The 12799-nt window shown below is 36.9% G+C and overlaps 1 protein-coding gene across 3 annotated transcripts in view; it reads left to right on the forward strand.

The window, feature by feature from the left end:
• The window catches only part of ZNF451 (zinc finger protein 451), a 105121-nt gene extending 93578 nt beyond the window's left edge, over positions 1-11543 (forward strand). For 2 of the 3 annotated variants that reach the window (XM_004386829.3, XM_023741118.1), the window contains one exon: positions 9562-11542. In XM_004386829.3, coding sequence (XP_004386886.1) covers positions 9562-9608 — 47 coding nt within the window. In that variant the 3' untranslated portion in view covers positions 9609-11542. Of the gene's footprint in view, positions 1-9561 lie in introns of all 3 variants that reach the window. The other variant, XM_023741116.1, reaches the window with a different exon arrangement.
• The last annotated feature ends 1256 nt before the right edge of the window (positions 11544-12799 follow it).

Genomic DNA, 12799 nt, shown 5'->3' on the forward strand with positions numbered 1-12799 from the left:
ATTCTATTGTTTTTCTGTTTTCTATTTCATTTATTTATGCTCTGCCTTTTATTGTCTCCTTTTTTCTGGTGACTCTGGGCTTCTTTTGCTGTTCCTTTTCTGTTTGTTTGAGTTGTAGGGTTAAGCTATTGATTTGTGTGCATTTCTTGCTATAAATTCTCCTATGATCACTGCTTTTGCAGTCTCCCAAAGGTTTTGGTGTGTTGTGATTTCATTCTGATTTGATTCTAAGAATTTTTTTAATTTCATCTTTATTTTCTTATGTTACTCAATACTTTTCAAGTAAGGTGTTACCCAGTTTCTATGTATTTAATTTTTTTCCTTGTTCTGTTTTTGATTTCTAGTTTTATAGCATTATGATCAAAGAAGATGCTTTCTATTGTTTTTATATTTTTTAATTTATTGACACTTGCTGTGTGGCCTAAAATATGGTCTGTTCTGGAGAATGATCTGTGTTCATTGGAGAAGAATGTATATTGTGCTTCTGTTGGGTGGTGTGTTCTATATATGTCTATGAGGTCAAGTTGGTTAATTGTGTCATTTAAATCTTCTGTGTCTTTGTTGAGTTTCTTTCTAGTTGTTCTGTCTGTCATTGAAAGTGATATGTTAAAGTCTCCTACTATTATTGTAGAACTGTCTCTTTTCAATTCTGTTAAGAGTTTTTTGTCTTTTGGAGCTCTGTCATTGGGTGCATAAATATTTATTATGGTTATGTCCTCTTGGTGGATTGACCCTTTAATCATTATATAATATCCTTCTTTGTCTCTTAAAATGGATTTTTGACTTAAAATCTATTTTATCAGAAGTTATTATTGCTACTCCTGCTCTCTTTTGGTTGCTGTTTGCTCAATATATTTTTTTCCATCCTTTGATTTTTAACCTATTTATGTATTTATATCTAAAATGTATCTCTTATAGGCAACATATTGATGGGTTATGTTTTTTATCCATTCTGCCACTTCTGTCTCTTGGCTAGTGCATTTAAACCATTTATATTCAGTGTGATTATCAGTAGGTATGAATTTACTGCTGCCATTTTGTTATAGTTTTTTTTTTTTGGTCATGTTTACAATTTCTTTGTTCAGCTTAATTTTCTGTGGTGAGTTTTTTTGTTTATGGATTTTCTTTTCTTGTCCTTCATTGTTGATTTTGTGTTTACTGAGTCTTCTTGATTTTCTTCTTTATTTTAGTGAGTAGATTTATTAATTTTCTTTGTGGTTACTCTGAAATTTACCTTTATCTTCTTAAGGTTAAAACACTGTATTATATCTTGATATTGCCTTGACTTCCTCTCCATATGGAAGTTTTGTAGTTTCACTGTGTATTCCCCCTTTTTGTTTTGAAGTTGCTGTCATTTACATATTGACATCTCCGTTTCTCGGTTTTCAATTTTGCAGATTTATTTTATTTTTGAGAATTCTTTGTCTGGGTTGGTATCTGATGATGGTGTCGTGTGTCTTAATTTCAGGTTATTGTCTGATGTTGTTGGTTCTCTGTCCAAAGGACTCCCTTTAAATATTTCTTGTAAGGTTGGTCTGGTTTTTCAGATTGCCTTAATTTCTGGTTATCTGGGAATATCCTAGTTTTGCCATTGTATTAGAAAGACAATTTTGCTGGATATATGATTTTTGGTTAGGAGTTCTTTTGGGGTTTTATGTATGTCGTCCCACTGCCTTCTTGCCTACATGGTTTCTGCCAACAAATCATTGCTTAGTCTTATTGATGCTCTTTTGTAGTGATATTTTGTTTTTCACAAGCTGCTCCCAGAATTCTTTCTTTGTCTTTGATTTTGGAAAGTTTGATTATGATAATGTCTTGGTAGCTTTCTTTTGAGGTCTGTCCTGTATGGGGTTTGTTGAACTTCTTGGATGAAAACCTTTTCGTCTTTCATGATATTAGGGAAGTTTTCTGCCAGTGTATCTTCAGAAATTCTCTGTGCTTTTTTTTTTCTCCTCCTGTTCTGAAATTCCTATTACATGTAATTATTCCTCTTGATAATGTCCCACATAACTCTTAGGCTTTCTTCAGTTTTCATTCTTTTTTCTGATTGTTCCTGAAACAAATTAGTATCAAGGAATTGGTCCTCTATTTTGCTGATTTTTTTCCTTCCATTGATTATCTATTTCTGATATTTTATTATTAATCTTCTGGATTTCTAGTTGGTTTTGTATGGTTTTTAATTGTCTATTTTGTCTTTTTTTTTCCTTGTATTTTCCTGAATTCTTCTAGAGTTTCATCTGTGTTTTTCTTGATCTCTTTAGGGATCCTATATGTAATTCCTTATCGTTTAGTTCTGTTACATCTTTTCCTCAGGAAAGTTTTCTGCTCCTTTATTCTGGTCACTTGTTTAAGCCCTCTTACCCTGTTTCTGCATATGATTTGTTATTGTTTGCTGTGTCTGAGGCATTAAGATATTTATTTATTTATTTATTTATGTGTTGATTATAGCTATGTTTGTTTTGTGCTGATTTTTTTTTTTTAATTTGTTTCGATGTATCCAGAGCTTTGTTTCTTCTCTTTCTCTTTAGAATGTCTTTCTTCTTTTGTATTATTTTAATTGTTTTTGTTCTGTAGTGCTGGTCTGTGTGCACCTTTGGTGGTGTCTGTTGGCTGGGCATGATTTCCTCTCACTAGTGGGTATGGTGGGTCTCACCCACATGAGTCCCCTGTGGTTAGGTTTGTAAGCTTCCTTTACTGGATTGAGTGAAGGTGGAAAAGCAAGTTCTTTCCCTGATATTGGGTGACAAATGTTGAGTGGTCAGGGTCTCTCTACATCCCTTGTGAGAACAAGTTGGTGTTAGCAGTTAGTGCGTTCTCTAGAGATCAGGGCAGGACATCTCCGTATCTGCTGTGAGGGAGTGCCACCCAAACGGACGGGGTAGGCCCACTGTGCATCCACAGTTTGGTGCCTCAGTAGGTGGTGGGGTACCAAGGGGTTTCAGTGCAAGTGCACAAGGCCCACAGGAACTCTTTGGGTGTGGGATGTGAGACTCTTCAGCCAGGAAGATGTTGGATAAGGGCATCAGGATTTCCAGCTCATTGTTTGGCAGAAGTGCAGCTGGAGGCTGTCAGGATGTGACTGGCACTGCTGATGAGGTGATACGTCTGTTCAGCTGGTCACCGGGGTGTGGGTGCAGGTAGCGTTCTCGCACTCTCTGTGCACACCACTGGTTGCCGAGTGGTTGGGGTGAGGGTGCACGGGTCACTAGGTGGGTGGCATGGAAACTTCCACTGGTGGTCGCCAGGTAGGCTGTGGGCGTGGGGGAGGTGTAGGTCTCGTGCTTCCAGTCTGTGATGGGAGTGCACGCTGGCAATCATCAGGTGGGCAGGGCAGCTCGGGGGTGGGCAGAGCGGGCGTGGGGCTCTGCCTCAGGAAGGGCTGGTGGATGTGGTCAGGCTGTGCTTCAGGGAGGAGTTGGTAGGTGTGGTCGGGCCTATGTGCGTCAGCATGTGACTCCTGTGCCTCATGGAGGTGGTGGTGGGTGTGGCTGGGCTTGCGTGCCTTGACTCCATCTGCCTGCGCCTCAGGGTACACACTAATGGCAGCTGGCAGGTGAGGTGACTGCTTGCATTGGGCCAGTTCAGGGGGTTGATCTCTAGTTGTTAATTCTGTGGGTTGACTTTTCGCTGGATGGCTTCTGTGTAAATGGCTGTGTGCCTCTACTGACAAGCAGTCCCTGTAGTAATTCCTAGCTCCCTTCTTTCTTGCACTCACCAGAGGGGCTAGAGCTCTCATCTGCCCCTCTGTTCCTCCCCTTTACATACCCATAAATGTGCACTCACTGTCTATAGTTTCTCCTTCTCTAAGTCTCGGATGACTCAGTCTGTTTCTTTTGCTCTAGAGGCACTTCCCTCTGGCTTTCTGGTTTCAAAGCTATACCAATCCTGCACTTGCTCCCCTAGAGTGCCCTGTCCATAGCCATGTGCTGCCTACCTTGCTGTTTCTTTCCAGGATTGTTTGCAGAATCTCTGCCACCAAATATGCTCTTTTTGCAGTTGCATTCCTGGGTTCCTCACTCCAGGTCATTTTTCGATGCCGTCCCAAAATGGTCATGCTGCTCCTTTCCGGCAGGCAGAGCACAGTTGATCCACAAATCTCTGTTTTCCTGCTGGCCTGGTTCTGCCTCTCCTCCAATTGGTGCTCAGTCTGTTTCTTGAACGCTCTGTTTGATGTTCTGGGATCTGAGGTCATTTTTTGTGTGTTTTACTTAGTTTCTTTGGTGTTTGTTGTCAGGGGGTCATTACGGTATGTGTTTCTACGGCATCGTATTGACCAGAACCTCCCTATCTTAGTCATCTAGTGTTGCTGTAACAGAAATAGCACAAGTGGATGGCTTTAACAAAGACAAGTTTATTCTCTCACAGTCTAGTAGGCTAGAAGTCCAAATTCAGGGCATCAGCTCCAGGGGAAGGCTTTCTCTCTCTGTCCCCTCTGGAGGAAGGTCCTTGTCATCAACCTTCCCCTAGTCGAGGAGCTTCTCAGCTCAGGGACCCCGGGTCCAAAGGTGTGCTGTTTTCCTGGCTCTTGTTTCTTGGTGGTATGAGGTCCCCCATCTCTCTGTGTTCACTTCTCTCTTTTATCTCTGTAAGATAAATGGTGACGCAGGCCACACCCCAGGGAAGCTCCATTTACATTGGATCAGGGATGTGGCCTGAGTAAGGGTGTTAAATCCCACCCTAATCCTCTAACATAACCTAATCTTGCCTCAGTAACCACAGGCAAAGATTAGGATTTACAACACATAGGAAAATTACATCAATCACAAAATGGAGGGAAACCACACAATACTGGGAATCATGGCCTAATCAAGTTGATACATATTTTTGGGGACACAATTCAATACATGACACTCCCTTTATTTTTGAAAGATATTTTATTTAGCACTAGAATTCTGGTTGGCTGCAATTTTTTTTCTTTCAGCACTTTAAAAATGGTGTTCCATTGTCTTCTGACCTCCATTGTTCCTGATGACAAGTCATCATTTATATCATTGTTTCCCTGTATGTAATGTGTCCTTTTTTTCCTCTAGCTGCTTTAAGATTTGCTCTTTGTTCTTGTTTTTTTGAAGTTTTATAGGTGTGCCTAGGTGTGGTTGTCTTTGTATTTATCCTGCTTAGAGTTTGCTGAACTACTTGGATCTGTAAGTTTATGTTATTCACCAAATTTTGGAAATTTTCAGCCATTATTTCTTCACAATTTTGCCCCATTTTTCTCTTTCCTTTTGTTTTGAAGCTGCAATTACACGTGTATTAGATGACTTAAATTTACCCACAGGTTTGTTCATTTTTTTCTAATCTCTTTTCTATCTGTTTTTCATATTGGATAATTTCTCTTGTTCAGTCTTCAAGTTCATGATTCATTTTTCTGCTGCCTACAATCTTAGCTCATTCAATAAATTTTTCATTTCGGCTGTTGTATTTTTAGTTCCAGAATTTCCGTGTAATTATTTTTATTAGTAGTAGTATTTAGTTTCCATTTCTCTGTTGGGATTTCCTACCCATTGGTTTTGAACATGTTTCCATTAAGTCCTTGAAAATATTTGTAATAGTTTTTTTTAAAGTCCTTTTCTGTTAATTCCAACAATTTGAGTATCTTGGAATTCGTTTCTATTGACTGCTTTTCCTCTTTACTGTGGTTCACATTCTTATTTCTTTGTACGTCTAGTAATTTTTTATGTATACTGGATGCAGAATATTGTGGATTCTGTTGTCTTCATCTGCAGTTTTTCCTTTCCCCCTACTTTTAGGCAGTTAAAAACTCCAGACTCTGTCTCCCCTGAAGTAGGTAACAGCTGAAACTGCCCATTTCTTTCAGCTTTCCAACTGTTAGTTTTCACTGGGAGCCTTAGGGCCTCTCCTGTGTATGTACAGTTCAGAGGTCACTCAAGAATTTGTGCAGTTTATTTGTAAATTTTGGGTATCCCCCTTCTGTTGCTTCTTCCTTTCCATCCTCTCTGGCAGACCCAAACTCTGTCCTTTGACTCCTCAAGCCAATAAGAGCTTGGTTTTCTGGGTAAAGTCTAGCCATCTGGTTACACAAAGGTTGGAGAGTAAGGTAAAAAATCATAGAGCTGCAAACTTAACCCTGTGCAATTCCCTTCTTTCAAGGGTTGACTTCCTTCCTGTTTCTGTCTGCTTCTGATTGCTCTGTAATGCCTTAAAATAATCGTTTATTAACTATTGTTTATCAGAGGTTATAATTGTTATGTACGGGAAGGTTAATCCAATATAAACTACTCTGTCATTACTAGAAATGGAACTATGTAGTTGGTTTTTGTTTTTTTAATCCAGTCTTTTAACTGTCTGGTTTAGTTCATAAAGCTTACTGTAAATATTGATGTATTTGTTTCTGCTATCTTATTAATTTCCTCTTTTTGTAAAATTGTTTTATAAGTTATATACTTTATTTCTATTCTTTTGTGGTTACTTTGGAATTTTAGAGGAATACCCTCAATGAGATGGATTGACACAGTAGCTGCAACAGTGGGCTCAAGCATAGCAACAGTCATGGGGATGGTGCAGGACCAGGCTGTGTTTCGTTCTGTTGTACATAGGGTGACTGTGAGTCAGAACTGACTCGACAGCACCTAACAACAATAACAACATACCATTTTAAGAGTAAAGTATACCTACACGCTGTCCACTTCTCTGGAGCAATAAAAGGACCTTAAAAAACTTCTACTTAGATCCTTTCCCCTAATTTACATGCTGTTATTCTCTAGTATTTTGGTTCTGTGTGTATGTGTATATAGTGTAACACATACAAAAAATCTACAAAATATTTCACAACATATGTAACCACCTCTCAGGTTAAAAAATTGAACACCAGTACCCTAGAATTCCCCTTCATGCTTTCTCCAAATTAATTCTTTTACCCTCCTTCCCCAAGCTAACCACTATTGTGACTTGAAATATTTAGTTTAATAGTGCTTAATTGAACTTCATCTAAATGGGATTATATATATCATCACTCTCCAATAGAACCTTCTATGATAACGAAAATGTTCTATATCTGCCCTGTCTAATACATTTGCTACTAGTTACACGTGGCTGTTAACTACTTGAAATGTGGCTGGTGTGGCTGAAGAGCTGAATTTTTCATTTAATTTAAATAGCAACCGATAGTTAATGTCCATCGTATTGTGCCACACAAGTATAGGCTATATTTTTTTGTGTCTGGTTTCCTTCACTCAGCACTGTTTCAGAGATTCATCCATGTCTTAGCATGTAGCTTTGGTTTGTTTCCGACCTGTTGCCACCAAGTCGATTCCAACTCATAGCAACCCTATAGGACAGAGTAGAACTGCCCTATACGGTTTCCAGATAGCACCTGGTGAATTCGAACTGTCGACCTTTTGATTAGCGCTGTAGCTCTTAACCACTACACCACCAGGGTTCCCATGGTTTGTTCCAGTACCTGTGTAGTATTATATTCTGTGGATATACCACAATTTATTAATTCTATTATTGATAGGCATTTGGATTGTTTGTAGTTTTTGGCTATTGCATGTAATGTTACTGTGAACATTCTCTCACATGTCTCATGGTGCACGTATGTCCACATTTCTGGGAATATTTAGCTAGGAGTTAAATTGTTTATGTTCAGCTTTAGTAGGCAATACTGAACTGTTTTTCCAAGGTGATTGTGTGAGTTTTCATTTTTTCCAGTAGCGTACGTGAGTTCCCATTAGTCTATATCCTCACCAATCATTGAAAGTATTCAGTGTTTTTGATTTTGGCTAGTCTGATGGGTGTATACTGGTATTTCTTTGTGGTTTTAATTTATATTTTTCTGATGAATAGTAAACATTGGCCATTTTTACATAATCTTTTGTGAATGTATTTTCAATTTCTTGACATTTTCTATTGGATTATCTTTTTCTTATTGATTTTTCTAGATTGAAAATACTTCCTTTCTTTCTGGACACAAGTTCTATGTATTGCAAATATTTTCTCCTACTCTGTGGCTTGGTGTTACGCTTGTTAAATGGTGCCTTTTGAATGTAGTTGATGAGACATAAAGCACATGATTAGTTTTCATAATGTTTTTTAAATCCAGTTTAAGAAATCTTTACCTACACTAAGGTCATGAAGATATTCTCCTATATTATCTTCTAGAAGCTTTGTTGTTCTTACTTTCACATTTAGTATACAATAACTCTGAAATATATTTTGTGTGTAGTGTAAGGTAAGGGTAAAATTTTTTTTATCATTTGGCCTGTCAATTGACCCACCATGATTTATTAAAAAGACATCATTTCCACTGTTTTGCAGTGCCATCTTTGTCATAAATCAAGTGTCCGTATATGTGTGGATCTGTTTCCAAGCTCTCTATTGTATTCTATTGGTCTATTTATCTATTCTTGCACTAGTAACACACTCTTAATTACTGTAACTTTATAATAAGTTTTCCTGTCTTATACAAGTCGTCTTCTTCATTGCTCAGAGTGTCTTGGCTTTTCTTTGCATTTTTTCCATCCCTTTGAATTCAACTTAGGGCAACTCACTGACCCTAGAATGTAGCTTAAACTTCACACATACTTTATACGTGCTTATAGTATTTTAAATTACAGACAATATAACACCAGTGCTCCGGCTCAGAGGAGGGTGCAGCTGCATCTTAGAGGGATCACTAGTGCCTGTGAACCAGAAAGGCTCTGAGAGACTCCCTGTGCTGTTGACCAAATGAGATGCGATAAATCTGGTGTGAGAAGCCAGTGAAGACCAAGAAATTGACACTTAATTCCACCCTCCTGGGCTTTAGTTGGGGCCCTGGTGGCGCAGTGGTTAAGAACTAGGACTGCTAAGCAAAAGATAGGCAGTTCAAATCCACCAACCGCTTCTTGGAAATCCTTTGGGGCAGTTCTGCTCTGTCTCATAGGGTCGCTACGAGTCGGAATCAACTCGACAGCAACAGGTTTTTGGGCTTTAGCATCATTCCCCGGGAGGAGACGGAGATGAAATCAAGAATGTCCGTGTGTCTTGTTCACTGTTACATCCCTGTTCTTAATATATAGTGGCCATTCAATAAATATTTGTTAAATGAGTACATGTGTATTCATATCATATGCTTCTCAGATGACCCTTATGTAGCCATGAATTTTACTCTATCTTAGATGCTAGAAAGTTTAAAGCTAAATTTTTAATAGCCTGTGAGTTTTTGCCATTTTGTGGTTTTGCTTTTCTATTTCTATTTTAAGATTTATATGCATCACTTCAAGTCTTTTTGGAAATAAGTGACATAGATTTTTCTTTTTAATGTTGAAATAAGTGATGACTTGCCAGTTTATTGACTTTCTACATTTCTAAATGGAAATAACTTGCAAGTTCCTTAGCACATTATATTCATATATTTTAAAGTTCAGTTTGAGATTATATCCAGTTCTCATATTTCATAATACTCAGATTTTATGTTAGAGAAACTGCCAAGTTATCCTAAATTTTTCCATTTTGATTTTCCTTTTCTTTTTGAAAAGTTGAATGTGCTTGATGAGATTTATATAAAGCACATGTATATTAGTTTTCTGCCCTAAGTATTAAAATTTATGTTTTTTAATACAGATGTGGAATTAGAAGAAGCTATTAGAAGAAGTCTTGAGGATATGTAATTAAAGATATTACCACACAACATCAAGTGGCCTTGAAGAGACTCTCAGGATGAGTTCTAGAGTTTGTTTTCTAAAGGACACCAGAAATCTACTAGCACAAATATATTTGAAAACACGCTTTTGCATTGACGTGTTCAGAGTCTGATAATTTGCTTTGTGTTTTTGTGCAAAGATGTTCAGAAGGAATAGAATATATATTAATACAAATATAAATCATGTATTCTAATGTAGGTTTCTCAGTTAACTTTGAATGCATATACTTAGATTAAAAGGATTTTTTTAAAAATAGAAAAACTCTTGCCTATTGTTTATATGTTTCTCAAATATTATGTGTTCTTTAATTTTATTTGTACTGTACAGATGATTCTGATTTATTTTTTTAGGAGTGAAAATGAATATAAATAAAGCTGCTCAGTTTTTCTATAAATCTTACTTCTCATGTGGCATTGATATATAATACCTTTGAGATCTTTGTTTATAATTATTAGACCAGAGTAATGGAAATTGATCATGGAAATAGATTAAAATTTTTACCAGCAGTGTTCCTTATGGGTTTTGCTTAAATGTATATCCCTGCTTTAATTGGAGAAGTACATTGCTAGAAGAGAAAAAAATCCTAATTTTTTTGAAATAATTAAAAGGAAACAGTTTCCATTCCTTTTACCTGCTTAGATTTTTATATGACTTGTATGATCTATTATTATTTAAGGGGAATGAAGCTAAAATATTTGCGTAGAGTCAAATTTATTTTTAATAATCTTAGTCCTTTTTTTATATATTTGTGTAAACATAATATTCTTCAAAAACTAGTATAAGGTCTACTCAGGAATATTCTTCCTTAACTATTTAAAAAAATTATTTCTTATGGAAATATCTTCATTTTAATTATTCATTGAATTGTCAATTTCCTCCATTTGGATTACATATTTAATTTTTAAATGTTAAGGCCCCATTGTGAATAGTAAAAAATAAGTAGCAAACTAAGAAGAGCTCATCATACTGTCTTTGTGTATGTATTTCATGTCATTTGACCAGAAATATCTTATCCCTAAAAAAATTGAGTAGTAATTACTTACCAAACTTAAAAACGTTTCTGTAAACATAAAGTTTTCTTTAAGACAAAAAATACCATGGTTAGAATTTTGTTCTTTCTCTGCAACACTGGATATTTTATTGTAAAATGGAATTACTGTTTTTTTATTAACAGTCTTTTCAACCCGCACTGAAAACCAAATTGTATTTTTATTTCTTAAGATGTCAGTTCTGTTCCTGCTTGCATTTTTTTAAAGAAGACACCACACCTTGAGAATTTACCAGTCATCATTCCAAAACGACCACATTATGCTTTCAATTTGTAGGCTAAAGTGGTCAAGCAGGGCTTTAGGGAGGTGCTCATTATGCTGGACTTTAAAGATACCTGCAAGAGCTTTCTAAATAGGAGCAGAAAGAATAGTCCAGGAAGAAGAGTGGTTACGCAGATGTGGGGCAAGTGGAGACAGAAGCTCTTTGTTGGGGTTCCAAACATGGGCGTGATATACACTGATGCTCCATTAATAAGCTTTTGTGGTTTGTATGGTAGAGAGTAATCGAAACTTTTGAAGTGATGGGAAAGGGATATTTAATCACGACCTTTAAGAAGAGGTAATTAGGTTGTTTAATGTTTTACTTAATAATTGTCACCAATTGTATTTCTACCTTGTAAAGCAATTAAAAGCCATTTAAAAGTATTTCATAGTTGAATTTAATTTAGACACAAGGAGAAGATGTAATCAAGTGGATGACATTAGAGAAAGTTATTATGGATTATTTAATTATCAAAAGTAAGTTGCTTTTCATTACATTATTCATTCATTCAAAAAAGTATTATTGACTACCTACCATGTACCAACAAACTGTTGGAAGTACTTGGAATGCACCAGTTAGCAAAACAAAGCCTCCACCCCTCTATGGAGCACACATTTTGGGGAGAGGGGGTTAGATGGGGTGTTAGATAATAAGCAAGTAAAGTATATCTGATGATGATAACAGTAATGAAGGAAAATAAAGAAGGGAAGCATAGGTAGTTCAGTGGATGGGGGATGGGGCTTGCTATTTTTAATAGAGTGGTCAGGAAAGATCTCACTGATGGGTAAAGTTGAGCAAAAGAAGGTGAGGGAGTGAGCTATGCAAATATGTATAGGGAAGAGTGTTCCAGGTGGAGAGTAAAGCAAGTGAAAAGGTCTAGAAGTGAGTTTAGCATATTCAAGGAAAAGCGAAAAGGCTAGTGTGGCTGAAGCTGGATGAGCTAGGAGAGTAATAGATGAGATTGGAGAAGTAGGGTGGGGAACTGTGTGTGTAGCGCCTAGAGGCCTTTCTAAGGACTTGATTTTATGAGGAGCCATTCTAGGTTTCTGAGAAAGAGTGGCATGATCTGCCTTATTTGAAAGGATTACCGTAGTTGCTTTATTGAGAAGACATGAGATGCAAAAGTGAAAGCAGAGAGACAAGATAGGAGGGTATTGGAGCAATCCAAGTGGGAGTTGATGGTGGCCTGGACCAGACTGGTGGCCATGGAATTGGGGAGAAAAATGTAGATATATTCTGAAGGTAGAGCTAATGGGATTTACTCCTGGATTGGATCTAGGATATCAGAGAAAAAGAATTCAGGATGGTTCTAAAGTTACTTGATAGACTTTCACACCATTCACAAAATGTCCTCGGATTCCAAGTTCATGTCACGATGTGACAATATGTTTAATGAGGTCAAATAATCCCCTACACCAATAGTTCATCAGTATTTTGAATGAGTTCAGAGGGAATTTCGATCTGGGCTTAAGGGCCTCATCTCCAAGTATTTAAATGGCTTTAATCTCTGATTAAAGCTTTAAACTGTTATGTCATTTTCTGTGCACATTTTCATCCTTGCCATATGAGGCACACAGCTATAATAAGATGGGAGCAAAACAGATTTTTCCTTTAAATAGAGAAATCTTTATACTCCCAGACCTACTCCATCTTTTACCGACCTTTATGATATCTGACCTAGTGGCCTGTTGCATCTTGTCATTGTTAATAGGAGATTTAAATAAGTTGGACATGAAATGGCCTTTATTGTTAATACCAATGATTTCACTCCAATTCCTACAGGAATAATTTTTTTGAATAAACAGTAAAAATGATCATTAAAAATTCCTTCATCAGAATGGATGGAA

This window comes from Trichechus manatus, unplaced genomic scaffold, assembly GCF_000243295.1.
Source record: "Trichechus manatus latirostris isolate Lorelei unplaced genomic scaffold, TriManLat1.0 scaffold00172, whole genome shotgun sequence".
Lineage (NCBI taxonomy): Eukaryota > Metazoa > Chordata > Mammalia > Sirenia > Trichechidae > Trichechus > Trichechus manatus.